General features: G+C 38.3%; 2 protein-coding genes across 3 annotated transcripts in view; one reads left to right on the plus strand and one right to left on the minus strand.

The window, feature by feature from the left end:
• The window catches only part of LOC117992563 (uncharacterized), a 34,962-nt gene extending 27,801 nt beyond the window's left edge, over positions 1-7,161 (plus strand). The window contains exons 21-22 of the mRNA XM_034980288.2: positions 1,373-1,477; positions 2,514-7,161. Coding sequence (XP_034836179.1) covers positions 1,373-1,477; positions 2,514-2,564 — 156 coding nt within the window. The 3' untranslated portion in view covers positions 2,565-7,161. The remainder of the gene's footprint in view (positions 1-1,372; positions 1,478-2,513) is intronic.
• Positions 7,162-7,855: 694 nt separating this feature from the next.
• Ms (neuropeptide receptor myosuppressin) overlaps positions 7,856-15,772 on the minus strand; it is a 33,289-nt gene continuing 25,372 nt past the window's right edge. For both annotated transcript variants that reach the window (XM_069505673.1, XM_069505672.1), the window contains exons 2-3: positions 9,641-9,837; positions 7,856-8,910 (exon numbers count right to left, since the gene is read on the minus strand). In XM_069505673.1, the coding sequence (XP_069361774.1) occupies positions 8,822-8,910; positions 9,641-9,837 (286 nt within the window). In that variant the 3' untranslated portion in view covers positions 7,856-8,821. The remainder of the gene's footprint in view (positions 8,911-9,640; positions 9,838-15,772) is intronic.

The raw sequence follows: 15,772 nt of genomic DNA on the forward strand, positions 1-15,772 counted from the left end.
ACCACCGCAGTGAGAGAACTGGGTAGACTCAGCGGATTCCTGCACAATTTCACTTGCGAGGTAATAATAACATGAAAAGCTACTTATATATCGTCTACAGGCGGCTGGTCAAGTCTCCCTAACAACACCAAGGTCGAGTCTCCCTAACAATACTAAGGTCGAGTCTCCCTAACAATACTAAGGTCGAGTCTCCCTAACAATACTAAGGTCGAGTCTCCCTAACAATACTATGGTCGAGTCTTCCTAAGAACATTATGGTCGAGTCTCCCTAACAACACCAAGGTCGAGTCTTCCTAACAACGCTAAGCACAGTGGAAGGCACGAAGATCGCTCTGCGAGTATGCTCCTTACGTCTTCTGTTCGTGAGAGAAACCACCGCAGTGAGAGAACTGGGTAGACTCAGCGGATTCCTGCACACTTTCACTTGCGTGGTAATATTATAACATGAGAAGCTACTTATTCTACAGGTGGCTGGTCGAGTCTTCCTAACAACACCAAGGTCGAGTCTCTCGCATCATTATGACGTACTTTCGTAGTTTATAATCAATAATTTAAAATTGTTATTACACTTGAAACTAACAAAGGACGTGGATTTTACGTATTTTGAAAGACCCTCTATTTAATAATCGCTGTGAAATAATTTATTTTTGGTATAAAAATAAAATAAAAACAAAAAAGCCCTTTTATTCCTTACATTTTTACAATAGTTTAAATTATCTATGTTTTGTTAGTTGGTTAGTTGAACTTATAATTTAGTTGTTAGTATTGTTAGGATTATTATTACTATTCATGTAAGGACCCCAGGTTGGGTAAAGGCCTCCTCCAAAGATGTCCATTTATCTCGGTCCTGCGCTATACGATCCCATTTCGGGCCAGCTGTTCTTAAGATCTCATCTTCCCATCTTGTCAGTGGTCTCCCCCTGCTCCTTTTGCCACGAGGGCCTCTCCACAGAGTTACTTTTGTTGTCCACCTCTGGTCTTTAAGTCTAGCCACGTGGCCTGCCCATTTCCACTTAAGTTTTAGTGCATAATTTAAAGCGTCAGTGGCTTTTGTTATTGATCTTATTCTCGTGTGTCTTATTTTGTCTAATTTCTTTATCTTTAGCATGCTGCGTTCAAGTCCTCGTTGGCAGGTGGTGATTTTGTGTTCAATTTTAGTTGTGTATTTCCAAGTCTGGCATCCGTATGTTAATACCGGTAGAAGGCTAGAGTTCATAATCCTAGTTTTTACATGTGTTGGCATGTTACTTTTGAAGATTTCTTTTAGGCTCCAGTATTTGTTCCATGTTTGCTGTATTCTCCTTTCTACTTATACTTACTTACTACTTATTTTTGGTATAGTCTAATATAATAATAGCCAATTGTTTTGTAGGTGCTGGCGATCGTCCGTGCGTACACGGCGGCTCTGGGCGGCAATGCATTGACGTCTCTCTACCTCGCGCATCTGCTGCTACATAACAATGCACACAAGAACCAGGTGAGAAAGGAAGAAAAAAAACTTGCTGCATATCATGATCATCATGATCAACCCATCATGGGCTCACTACAGAGCACGGGTCTCCTATCAGAGTGAGAAGGGTTGTGGCCATAGTCTACCACGCTGGCCATGTGCGGATTGGTAGACTTGACACACCTTTGAAAACATTATGGAGAACTCTCAGGCATGCAGGTTTCCTCACGATGTTTTCCTTCACCGTTAAAGCAAGTGATATTTAATTAATTAAAACGCACATAACTCCGAAAAGTTAGAGGTGCGTGCCCGGGGTCGAACCCCCGACCTCCGATTAGAAGGCGGACGTCCTAACCACTAGGCTATCACGGCATTATGTGCATATGTTCATAGGCGGCGGTAACCAAGCATCCTGTTCGTTTGCTCGCTATTTTTATTAAAAAAGTGCGCAAGTGCGAATCAAACTCGCGCACCGAGGGCTCCGTACTCGGGTATTTTTTTTTGACATTTTGCAGGATAAATCAAAAACTTTTAAGTAGGCATAAAAATAAATAAAAATCTATTTCAGAATGTACCGGTAAAGCCCTTTTATATGATACCATACTTGGTATAGTAATCTTACTTTAAAAGTTAAAAATACTAATTATTTGTTCATGAACACATTTTTTTGTTGTAATGTGACCACAAATTCACGGTTTTCAGATTTTTCCCCTAATGTCTGCTATGAGACCTAACTGCCGAAGTACCATGTAGGATTCTTGACATACACGACAGACAACCAGACAGAGAACGTAATGATCTTACAAGGGCTCCTTTCTTCCTTTTGAGGTAGGGAACCCTAAAAAGTCGTAATAACAACAATTTCCATTTTGAGAGCCTCAATAGGTCAACGGGTAAAGGAGTGGACTGAAAACCGAAAGGTTGACGGTTCAAACCCTGCCCGTTGTTTTCACTATTGTCGTACCTACTCCTAGCACAAGCTTGACGCTTAGTTGGAGAGGAAAGGGGAATATTAGTCATTTAACATGGCTAATATTCTTTAAAAAAATCATTCTATTTCCAGGGCCAGTGTCTTCTGTCCGTGGGCGGCGATGTCGTTCATATTACGTATTAATTTATAAGATTTTTGATTTTTACTACAAATCGTAAGACATTAATGTTATTTAATGTAAGTAAACATATTTTAATAAGGTTATTCTGCTTCAACTGCCCATGTAGTTAACTATTTAATTTTAACATCACAAACCTCTATCAATAAGATTTTTGTTGTACTAATGAAACCATAGAAATACAATAATGCTATTTACATAGTATGCGAGATTTTTTAAAATTTAAAATTTAAATTATTATTAACTAGCTTATGCAAATGGGTATTTGACTCCAATTTTTTTATTACTTTATTATAAACTAGGATAAAAATAATGACATATCGTAATCGATCAAGCAAAAAAGTTTAAGCATTTAAATATTTCTGATTAGACAGAGATAGCGATATAGCATTTGGACGTCACACCTTACTAATGCCATAGTGGCTTCGTGCGGTTTTATAAAAAATTTCGTTTTGCGAAAAAGGGATAGAAGACCCTCCCTCCCACTCCAAAATTAAAATGCCTGTAACTTTGTAAATCTTTGTTGGATTTTAATATTTTTTTCAGCGTACGTCATTATTTTTATCCTAATTTGTAATAAAGTAATAATATTTATCAAATTCAAAAGTAGGAAAATACCCAATTAGACCTTGACTTGAAGGTACCCATATAATTGAAGGGGAAAACTGATGTTGGAAGGGCGTTCCATGTAATAGCGGTTCGAATTAGAAACGAGGAGGCGAATAGCTTCATACGTGTCTGTGAATAAGGAAAGAAAAGATATAAAACCGTTTATTTTGTAAATTGTGCCACACGTCACATGTTATACAGTGCGTCAAGGCTCTCTTGGCCTTTAGTGACATTGACAGGGGGCGCTGTTGGAGAACAAAGGCTTAGAATATTCAAACAAGAACAAAGGGGACACTTGACGGCAACGTTAGTTCTGATTTTCGCCACGCGCCAAATTAGCCTTATCGCACTGTACCTAAGAATTAGTTATCCCGACGCCTCTTCCAAAGGCAAGGCCAAAATGCCTCAAGCTCCAGAAGATTGAAAAAAAAAACATTTAGTTCCGAGTACGCTCACACGACGCTCACTGCTGCTATCAGCGCCAAAATGGCGATAACCTAGTAGCTTCAAAAACACATCGGCAATCGCATATCTAGCGTACTATGTAAATAGTATTATTATATATCTGTGTATAAACTGAATAAATACTCAGTACACTTGCCGTCAAAATAAAAACATTTAATTAAGGATCTATATTATTTTATGTTAGCGAGTGAAATTGGTAACATCGACTTTAAAATCGCTTTACTACAGTGCCCGGCAAACAAGTGACCTGAAGCAGCGTAGTGGAAGAAAGTTGGCGAATCCGGGAAGCGAAAGACAACGTATCAGCCAATCACGTGTACTCCCATCGTCTGATCAACCAATCGCGTTCACCCGCCATTCGCCAGCCAATCGCGTCAATCTTCAAGTTGTTTGCCGGGCACTGTACCTAAAATAAAGTCTAAAGCGCTAGACAAATCGCGCCGCTAAAGCGTTTCTCCGAGAAGGTTTCTGCAAGTTGTTTATAAACATGTTTGTCAAATATTACGTGTTTGTCAAATTATTTGAACGTCTGCGGTCGTGTTTGATGCGTTTGTCAAACAAACTATGTGTTTGTCAAACAAACTACGAGTTTGGCAAAAATGTTTGTCAAACATGCTTGAACGTGTACGGCTGCGTTTGTCAAACGAACTACGTGTTTGTCAAACAAACTACGTGTTTGGCAAATATGATTGGCGACGTGTTTGACAAACATGTTTGATCGTTTACGGAGCACTACAGTGATATTTTGATTACCTAAAAGTTGTTATCAAAAATGGTAAAGCAATTTTATGGACGACTATACATTAAAAACCTTTATTTATAAGAAAATGTGTTTCTTTAGTCAGTTAAGTTTTTCATGGACATTAAATTATTTGTAAAGACATGACAATGAAAAAAGACTAACTCTTAACAATAATAATAGTTACAGTACTACCACTTTTCTTACGCCGATGTACCTGCGCAGAAATCTTATTTTTGAATGGCGCGAAAATATCTTAGCCAATCATAGCGCGCGTCCGTTCGCTATTGGTTGTTGTCTACGCGCCATGTTTTGTACGCGCGAAATATGAGCGAGATAGCACGAGTCTCTGTTTTTCTTGTTTAAAATCTTAACGTCAAGCAATAAGGTCTGTATTTCATTGGTGTACATTCGGTTTTGGTCGGCGTTAGGTTGCGCTTTTCTGCGCAAACGAATTTTGTCGATGCGACTTATAAAAGTGGTAGTAGGTACAGTACGACAATGCTCTTTTGGCACTTGAATGACATTGACGGGGGGGCGTAATTGTAGAACAAAGGCTGCCAGCAAATAAAATCTCCTCAATATCAGTACCTACCCTTATTATATATGCGAAAGTGTGTTTGTTTTTTGGTTTGTCCTTCAATCACGTCGCAACGGTGCAACGGATTGACTTGATTTTTTGCATGGGTATAGATAAAGACCTTGAGAGTGACATAGCATACTTTTTATCCCAGAGTTCCCACAGGATTTTTGAAAACCTAATTCCACGCCGACGAAGTCGCGGGTATCAGCTAGTTACGGAATATATTGAAAATGTCAACGTCGAAAATTGAGTTAGTTTTATCTAATTTTAACTGAATGAGAAATTGGGAAAGCCGTCCTTGTTTCCAAATCGAGAGAGAATAATAAAAACCATTTATAGGCCATAGACTTACAACTTATCATGTTCACCTGCTCAAATACTATATTTATCTAGTGCTAAATATAGCTATAAGATGCAGACATATTTATGCTGTATACAGGGTTACAGGAAAAAAGGACAGAATCCCGTTAAGGGGTTATAGTACAGGACATTAGCTATCAAACGACCCCTAAAGTGCTCATGCGAAAGTGTATCGTTTTCGAGTTATTCATTTTTTCTTGGTAAAGGGGTGTTTGCCACTTTAAAAATTAATAAAAAAAACGAACAATGTATTTTATCAGATGAAGAAATATCGAGATGATATACATTGTTCCTTTTTTTTACTAATTTTTAAAGTGGCAAACACCCCTTTACCAAGAAAAAAATAAAAAAATGAATAACTCGAAAACGATACACTTTCGCATAAGCCCTTTGGGGGTCGTTTGATAGCTAATGTCCTGTACTATAACCCCTTAACGGGATCGTGTCCTATTTTCCTGTAACCCTGTATATTATCAGGATATTATATCGTGATGTATGTGTATATGGAATGGCTGTAATATTTAACAAAAACAGTGAATTTCAGATTTTTTACTTAGCAACACCACATATAAGGGGACAGCGTGACACTTCACAAGATGGCGGCGTTAATTCCGATTTTCGCCGCGCGCCAATAGACCCTTGTCGTGCTGTACAGTACATTGCGAAAATAGGAATTAATATTGCCGTCAAGTGTCCCCTTTGTTCTTGTTTGAATATTCGTAGCCTTTGTTCTCCAACAGCGCCCCCGCTTCTCCAAGAGAGCCTTGTCGCACTGTACTGATATAAGAGAGGTTAATTTATCATTTGGACACTAATTTTTGACAGCTTCTAGTAAATAGCACTATCTTGCCACAATGATTTTTGGATATGTAATTAGATTTGTTTACAGTTTTACAGTTTTATATTATGTATAAGAAAGTAGATACTTATGTATTTGTGTTTTACTGTGAGTTCAAAGTTTATTGGACTTTGGTGCCTAATAACTTAGTTTATCCAAAAAACATATCTGAATTTTCAAAATTGAAAATGTTACAATAAAACTTAAAGCCTTATCTATACTATATCCACAGAAAGAAGTTATAGTCGACGCATTTTAAACTGAGTCGTCGAGTTATCTGTCTGTTTCGCTCACACTTACCTACGACCTGTAAGTGCGAGCGAAACAGACAGATAACTCGACGACTCGGTTTAAAATGCGTCGACAATAGTATAGCGCTCTCTCTGTTACGTAATCCCATACAAATGACAGAGACAAAAATCTCAGTGGACTTAACCATTTTGAGACACCAACCTGCCCTAGTGCCCATGCCGTATTTATGAAATCGTATTGTCTTAATTCTTTTCTTTTAATCGGTTGTCTTCGTACAACCGATAGACGTTGGGGTCCCAAGGTGCTAGAATGGCGACCTCGCACCGGAAAACGCAGTGTTGGAAGACCCCCCACTAGGTGGACGGACGACATCAGACGAGTCGCAGGGAGCCGCTGGATCCAGGCGGCGCAAGACCGTGGCGTGTGGAAGTCCCTACAAGAGACCTATGTCCAGCAGTGGACATCTATTGGTTGATAATGATGATGATGATGATGATTGTCTTAATTTATATTATTCTCAACTGAACAGCGTACATATTGTTTTGAACCAAAAAACGTAAAAAAAAATATTTTCTATAGGTACATATTTTTTCTGTTTATGTATAACCATTTTGTTTTTGACATTTATAAGTAGGGGTTTTCTTTCTTTTAAAGTGTGTAATGTGTTTTGTATAATTTTGCCGATATACTTACATTTTCTATTTAAATTACATATTATGTGAATGTGTTGAATGTAAATAAATTGAAATATCATATCTACAAGATTTTTATTTATCGTCTGCCTCTAAATACTTTTTTAAACTAAATATTTTAATACTGTACCTACTTATACCTATCCTTAAACTAGATGATGCCCGCGACTTCGTCAACGTGGATTTAGGTTTTTAAAAATCCCGTGGGCACTCTTTGATTTTCCGGGATAAAAAGTAGCCTATGTCCTTCCACGGGATGCAAGCTATATATGTACCAAATTTTTTCAAAATCAGTTAGTCGAATGAGCCGTGAAAGGCTAGCAGACTGACAGACAGATACAATATCGCATTTATAATATTAGTATGGGTTTAAAAAAAGTGTTATTTCTTGTACGATGATACGGAACACTTCGTGTGCGAGTTCAGCTATAGGAAGGAAAATATCGTGAGGAAACCGTCATGCCCGAGAGTTCTCCATAATGTTCTCAAAGGTGTGTGAAGTCTGACAATCCGCATTTGGTCAGCCAGCGTGGCGGACTAGGATCTTAAACCCTTCTCATTCTAAATAACCTTTGAAAACATGAAGAAAAGGGAGTATGGAGGTGTAAGTAAAAATCTGTCGGCTTGTCACAAATAGGTACGTATTTATTTTGGCCAGCCAGCGTGGCGGACTATTACCTAAATCCTTCTCATTCTAAATAACCTTTGAGAACATTATGAAGAAAAAGGAGTATAGAGGTGTAAGTAAAATTCTGTCGGCTTGTCACAAATACGTATTTATTTTGTTTAAAACATTACAATAATAAATATTCTGCTCCTATATCAACGAAACGCGAAATGTTGACAACAAGATAGTATTATTAATAATACATAGTTATATCTTACAATTACTATTAATACTATAGATAAGTACGTCCATAGTCTAAAGGAGAGGGGGGGTGTATTTTCGCAGTGTTCGGATATTTACCTACCTATTCCTAATTTCCTACTATATTTTTTATAATTAAGGAACTTTAACAGGGACGTAGCCAGGGATGCCTTCGAAAGGGGGTCAAGACATACCTTAACATATTTTTCATTTAAGATTTTCGTATTGCTATTTTTTTAAATAGTATGTTCAACTTTGGAGGTTTTATTGTATTAATTAATAAGCATAGAAATAATACAGTTTAAATGAAATAATTTTATAATCAATTTAATAATAATTTAATCGAAAGATGGCTTAGAGCATGAAGCAACTTTAACCAAATCAGCTTTTAATAAGTGGACCTCAATTTTATTGGGCGCAAAACTTAAATCACAATTTAACAGGTCTATGACAAAGTATGACCATTCTTCACAATATTTTCTCGAAAAGGAAACATCAAGGAATTTTTAACTTACAATAATTAGCTGCTATACACATTAATAAATGAAATGAAAAACAAAAACCTAACAGTTTCATGCGCAATACAAAAGCTCTACCATATCGCATTCTCTTAAAGACATGTGACTTATCAAAGTTACGTAACTTATCAAGGCAAGTTGTCAAAGTTGTAATTTTAAGTTGATTTAACTCACTTTACACACAACTATAAATAGCTGGCTACGTCCATATTTTGTATACCTTTAAATCAATGTTTTGGACAAAGTCTTTACGCAAGGTGTTAGATTATATAGATGCTCTTAGGTGATATAATACATTCAGTGGTTTACAGTGCGGGCTGGTGATTGACGCGCGGCGGTCAGCGCCGCCCGAAGCGTAGGAATGAGTGCACCACGTCTTGTCGCTTCATGCCAGAGTCCAGGAGTTGAGGGTAGTCTCGGACTAGCGCTGGAAACGGGGACACATGTTAATTATACTTACATATACTTAAAAGGATAAATTTACTGACTGACATAACATATACAGCTTATGCACGGTAAAATCTATTTGGTACAGCTCTAACTACTGGTATCAGAAAATTGAGATATTGCATGCAGAAATCTTTTAAATTTTTGAATGGCGCGAAAATATCTCAACCAATCATATCATGTGCCCGTCTGGTATTGGTAATTACGTTTAAAATCTTAAGTTAGGTTAGACTTAGATAGGTTGCGGTTTTCTGCGCAAACTTATAAAAGTAGGTAGTAGTACTGTAAATTACCTTGACTCCCCCGATAAAAGACGCCCTAGGTACGTCTTTAACGACCCCCACAATCAAATCATGACTGACAATGCACGCTATCTTGTAGAATAAAAGATAGGGTGCATTGTCAGTGTTACTCTACAATGTAGAGTAACGCACAAATTTAACCTCTGGCCAAGACGAGTTCCCTGATGTCTAACGTCCTCGGACGACTCACGCCACGGCGGCATCGGGGGCGTTGAATGGTGGGACCAACCCATCCATCCTATAGGCCGAGCCTCCCAAAAGGCGCCCTTGGGAGGACGTTGCCCCCCCGACCTCTCCAATTATTTCTTCTACCTAACCCTATGTGAAGCCTTACGCTCTCTACCCCACCCAGTGACGTTGTAGCGGCCAGTAAGTATAGTACACTCCAATCCGAAATATAGAAGTTACCTTGGTACTCCGGCACTTGTTCTCCCGCCGCCTCAGCATACAGCTCTAGGAAGGTGTTGAGTGCCTGACAGAAGCGCGCGGCACGAGGGTCGTCCTCGGCCGCAGCCGTGCACAGCTGCGCGGGTGCCGCGCGTGCCACGCTTGCGCACCACCATACCGCCGCCAGCCACAGCGCCACGCGACACGCTTCTACGCTTCTGCACACAAACAATAAATAGTGCATTACTGTACAGACCGGAAATAAAGCAATTGCCGGCTGAGTAATATGTGAAGGTCAAGACGAATCCGATATTGCGGCCGAGACTTGTATAAGTAGTTCTTTTCTCTCATTTACGGAGACAAAACAAACAAACGAATCCAAGAAAAAAGTTACAGTGCCGTTACAACGACATTAAATTAAACATTTACCAAATAGGTAAAATGTATTAATTCTTCTTTAATTCATTACAATTTATAGCTTCGGCTATGACTAGTGGCACCCTACCGAAAAATACATGTGCCGCCAAGAGATCTAGTGTTCGCAACGGTCAGCAAATCAACAAGTCAGTAGTAACCGATATTTATAGAGTCCCAATCATAGCAATTAGGTCACTAAGGAATTAAGATCAATCAGTTAGTTCTATTGCTTGAACGGATCGCGTGGGTGTGGAGCCTTAACTATTCGTTTTGCTACTTTATTTGGTTCCTTTACGATCTTGTAGCTAACTGGAAACCAAAACTGAAGACGTGTTATAATTAAATGTAATAAAAACATATTAAATATTTTAATTTTTTTTTTTTTAAATTATAGCTCTGGATGAATAAGCATTCTAACGATGCCCTATACATCCAAATATGTTCAGGCATTTAGAAGTTATGGTGGAGTAAAGAAACTCACATAATACCTACATACGAGAACCCTGAAAACATTACCTACTTTTTTGGGCAGTCTTGTAATAATATTAAACTAGGTCCCTAATACCTAGACGATGCCCGGTACTTCTTCTGCATAAGTTCGGGCTTGCATCTCCGGGATGCAAGCTATCTCTGTACCAAAAAGATGACACGTGCTACGTCGGTGAGGATTTGGGTTTTGAAAAACCTCTGTGGAAACTCTTTGACTTTGTCTCTCTGCCGCCCCGGAGCCATGGCCCCTATTACCCCTAGGGTAAATACACCCCTGGTTAGATATAAAAAAAGATAAAAGGTGGGCAGTTAAATCTATAAGAGATCTCTGCCAGTGACCCTTGGCAGTGGGAGATGTTGTAAGGGGAAAAGAATAGGTACAAAAAATGGTGGGACTATGGGAATTTTTCGAAATGTCAAAAACTCGTTATATAATTCATAAGTCTACCCACCACGCCATCCTGATATTAAATAACTTTTACCAAGGTTTTATCTACTCTTGATTTAGAAAAAACACGTAGGTAGTTAGAGACTAACATTTGAATAGATAGCTACAAAACCAATAATAAACTAAATAATTATACATATTAGTTTAATAAATTAATATTATAGCCGTAGAAATATACTATACCTACCTATATAATGGAAATCACTCACGATCTGTTTAAACGAAATGTCATAAGTTGAGTTGTAAAGCTCGGCACAGTTCAACTATTTCATAATATCGAAGCGGGACTCCTACAAAAACTTCCATAAATTCGTGTTCCTCCCGGTATTTCGATATTGCGGGACATGTTTTTGCTATTGAATTGCGTTTTCAGAGGTTTTGTTGTGATAGAAATACCTCCTACGTAGTTATGTAGCAATAGAATACGGGTTCATGAATTTCTGATTTCATTTTTAATGAAAAAACTGAACTCTGTCAACTGAGATAGGTAGGTACAGTACCTACGCGGCAGAAAATTTCGGCTTTGTAGAGCGTTGTCTCTGTCACTCATGTCACATTTTGTCGGTCTCAACGACAGAGACAATGCTCTACAAATCCACTATCTCCTTCTAAAGGTCTTCTAAAGAATGTAGCAGAATGCAAATCTATCGTGCAGGCAGAGATTCTTGTACAGAAATACGTAGGTATAACATTCAGTTATACTAAGCACGGATGATGGATTTACTCTAGAATAAGAAGGGTTTCGGCCAAATTTCACCACGCTGAACAAGTGCGGATTGGCAAAATTCACACGTCTTTGAGAACATTATGGAGAACTCTCAGGTATGCAGGTTTCATCAAGATGTTTTCCTTCACCGATAAAGCAAGTGATATTAATAATTGCATAAAACGAAAATAATTCTTAAAAGTGACAAAGGCCATGCCCGGGACCGAATCCCGGACCCCAGAATAGGAGGCTGAAGTCTTAACCACTAAGCTACTTTGTCTGGTGGGAGGCTTCGGCCGTGGCTAGTTACCACCCTACCGGAAAAGCCGTGCCGCCGCGATTTAGCATTCCGGTACGATGCCGTGTAGAAACCAAAGGGGTATGGGTTTAATAAAAATTTTTTATTATTATTGGTTATCCCGCTTCCATCTTAGATTGCATCATCACTTACCACCAGCTAGGTGATTAGCTAACTCAGTGTCCGAGTATTTATACCTAGGACACACAATCCAGTTGGGTAGGTTCAATTTCTAGAAAGAGGTCAGCCGCTGAATCAGTTGGGCAGCGTTCAGGAAGCTTCGAGATGTCTTCTTGTCCAAAATTCCTCAGTGCTTGAAGACCAAAGTCTTCGAACAGCGCGTGTTGCCAGTGATGACATATGGATCCGAGACATGGTCGCTAACTATGAGCCTCGTAAGAAAACTCAAGAGTTCCTCAGCGGGCGATGGAGAGAACTATGCTTGGAGTTTTTCTACCTACCTATGCCAGACACAATTTATTTAAATTATCTCTGCCTAGTAAACTAGTAAGTATTGTAGATAATTACTCATGTTTGGTTAAAAAATCTTGTTATCTTTTCAACTTACTTTCCAACTCATTGTTCGACACGAATTATAATAAGCTCTATACATATACTATACTGAAACTTAAAGCCCAATTAATTCGCGGCGATGTTACAAAGCCGCGCACATTGTGCGGTTTTGGACAGAGCTCGCAAACAGATTACCCGCGGATTTCACGGATTATGCGCAGATTTCACGGATTTCGCGGATTTCGGTCCGTCTTGTTTGCCAGCTCCATCAAATGATAGCCTTGTCCAATAAGCTGTAGAGACTACGTAGGCGATTGTGGGTAGTCCAAATAAAATATGCTTTGAACTAAAAGATAAGTTACTCTGTCAAGTTACTCTTACTTAAATTAAGTCTGTCTGTTATTAAGTTAATCTATACTTTAATCTGTTAGTCTGTAAGTTAGTGCATGTCAGTTTATAAGCAAAGTTTCACCTGTAATTGACGACCATACTGTTTATTGTATGTATTTAAATGTGTGCGGTCTTTTATGTATGGAAGTTGTCGGTGATAAATAAATTTAAAAAAAAAAAAAAGTAGATCTACGCAGTTTGCTTACCTGGATGATTAAGGGTAGATTATTCTATCGGTCGGTATTGGACACTGGTATGCGGTGACAGCCAAGTGACGTCGGTCTCCTATTCCGGGGTCCAAGGTTCGATCCCAGCTACGCAACTAACTATTCGGAGTTACTTAGGTAGATATTTGCATATTAGGCAATAAATAATATCACTTGCTTTAACGGTAAAGTAATAGATTTTGAGAAAAATTGAGAGATCTCCAGGCGTGGACACCACGCGGCGCGTTTTTCGCAAAAATATCAAAAATTCTAAGATCAGAAACAAAAATAGTACCTAAGTGTGGTACAAAATAAACAAAAAATCTCTATCTAATTTTGCTTCTTTCTAATCAACATCATCATCATCATGATCAATCCATCACCGGCTCACTACACAGCACGGGTCTCCTCTCAGAGTGAGAAGGGTTTTGGCCATAGTCTACCACGCTGGCCATATGCGGATTGGTAGACTTCACACACCGTTGAGAACATTATGGAGAACTCTCAGGTATGCCAGGTTTCCTCACGATGTTTTCCTTCACCGTTAAAGCAAATGATATTTAATTAAGTAACTAATTAAAACGCACATAACTCCGAAAAGTTAGAGGTGCGTGCCCGGGATCGAACCCCCGACCTCAGATTAGAAGGCGGACGTCCTAACCACTAGGCTAATCAACATAACTTAATACTATTTTGTTAAAGTAAATACTTAGGTATGTGAAAATATATGTAAAATGTAGAGGATGTAAAAATCAGGATGTCAAACAAGACTCAGAATTTTGACCAGTATTGCGAACTGGTTCAGTACCTACTTAGGTTTTTTACGCTCACTCCGAATTCCTTGCCTCGTTCAACCACCCATAATCAGCTTCCCTGCTCTGATTTAAATTGTAAGGCATAACCAAAGATCATTAAATGATGTTTGGTTTAAAATTTTTAAACTAGATGATAACCCGCGATTTCATCCGCATTGGTTTAGGGTTAGGGTTTTAAGAATCCCCCGTACTTAACACTTTTTTTTTTAATCTTTATAATTTATAGACTAGGGCTTACCTGTCGATTTGTCTAGAAAATTCCACTTCAAGGTTTTTACCCAATGCCGGAAAGGAGGAAAATTTTTCCGGAATTAAAAGTAATGTCCTTCCCCAGAAGAATAGGTACGCGAGCAATATAATATGTCTGTACCAAATTTCGTCAAAATAGGTTAAACGGATAGGCTGTAAAAAGCTAGGAGACAAACAGACACCCTTTCGCATTTATAATATTAAGAATGGAAAATAAACAATTTTGTATATACCTCCCTACTTCCCTACGTAGCGAATTTTTGTATGTTGATTGATAAATTTCAAACTCTTCAAAGCGTTCTTAGTTAATCTTTTCTCTACAGAAGATATAACTTAAGTATTATATCTAACAACATCCCTACTGTTAAAAAATAAATTATACCTAATACCTACTTTACTATAAATATATAAGTAACTAGCTGATGCCCGCGACTTCGTACGCGTGGAATTAGATTTTTTTAAAATCCCGTGAGAACTCTTTGATTTTCCGGGATAAAAAGTAGCCTATGTCACTCTCCAGGTCTTTATCTATACCCATGCAAATCACGGCAATCCGTTGCACCGTTGCGACGTGATTGAAGGACAAACCAACAAACAAACACACTTTCGCATTTATATATAAATATACGGATACGGATAATAACGAAAACAAATAAGGAACTGATAATAAAATGTCGATAGGCGATAGATAAGTATTAGGTAACTAGGTAAATCATTCAGCTTCGAAATGCCGTTTTATTTTTCAATATATTGACTTATTTATATACATAAATAAGTCAATATAATATATGTTCAATACGTGTGAAGAACGCGTTCGAGCACCAGGTGAATAGAAGTCCATAAAATAGAAATATCCTACAAAAAATTGTATTCTTTAAATATTTACAGTTCTGTTACGCAGGCGAAGCCAGCGGCTGATACATAGTGAGCCAGCGCAACATGCATTCCCATTCCCACGTACGAATACGACCCGTATAGCTGACGCGGCGTAATACCAGAACCCGCGCGATGTGGGAATCGTAATATTAAGTTAGAATATTCTCATCCTTAGAGATAAGCACTAGTTTTTAGTCTTTTCATTTAAATGTAACTTTGAATATAATTATTATAAGGATATTATCGCCGACTAGTTTTCTTCCATCCACCTCCTGCGAGCCTAAACATTACTGTTCTACCTATGTTGTTTTGATCATAATATTATCTTGCCCATATCTCCACCATATAGGCAATAATCTTCTTTTGTCACAAAAACCAAAGAAATCTGCAATAAAAGCACGAAATCAGACACCGAATACGCGAAGAAAATTTGGTTTATTTGCACAAATATTCGGCTTTCGACGCGAACAACCAATAATATTCAGATTACGAAAAATCTCAATAAAGACTACCCACAAAGGCGATAACACGCATTCTTTAGCCCTTCAGCCGGGAAGGATCTGGGGGTTAGAAAATAAGCACCCAATTTCAAGGTGAATTTTCAATCTCTGTATTTTAACAAAATTTCAGGTTTGTAACTCATTTCGTCTACGAGCTGATCTACGTGAGAGACCTGTGACACGCGGACAGAGAAGAAAGTAGAGTGACATTAATGCCTTTTTCCATTTCGGTGCGGAACCCTAAAA

The sequence above is a fragment of the Maniola hyperantus genome, chromosome 21, assembly GCF_902806685.2.
Source record: "Maniola hyperantus chromosome 21, iAphHyp1.2, whole genome shotgun sequence".
NCBI classification, from domain to species: domain Eukaryota; kingdom Metazoa; phylum Arthropoda; class Insecta; order Lepidoptera; family Nymphalidae; genus Maniola; species Maniola hyperantus.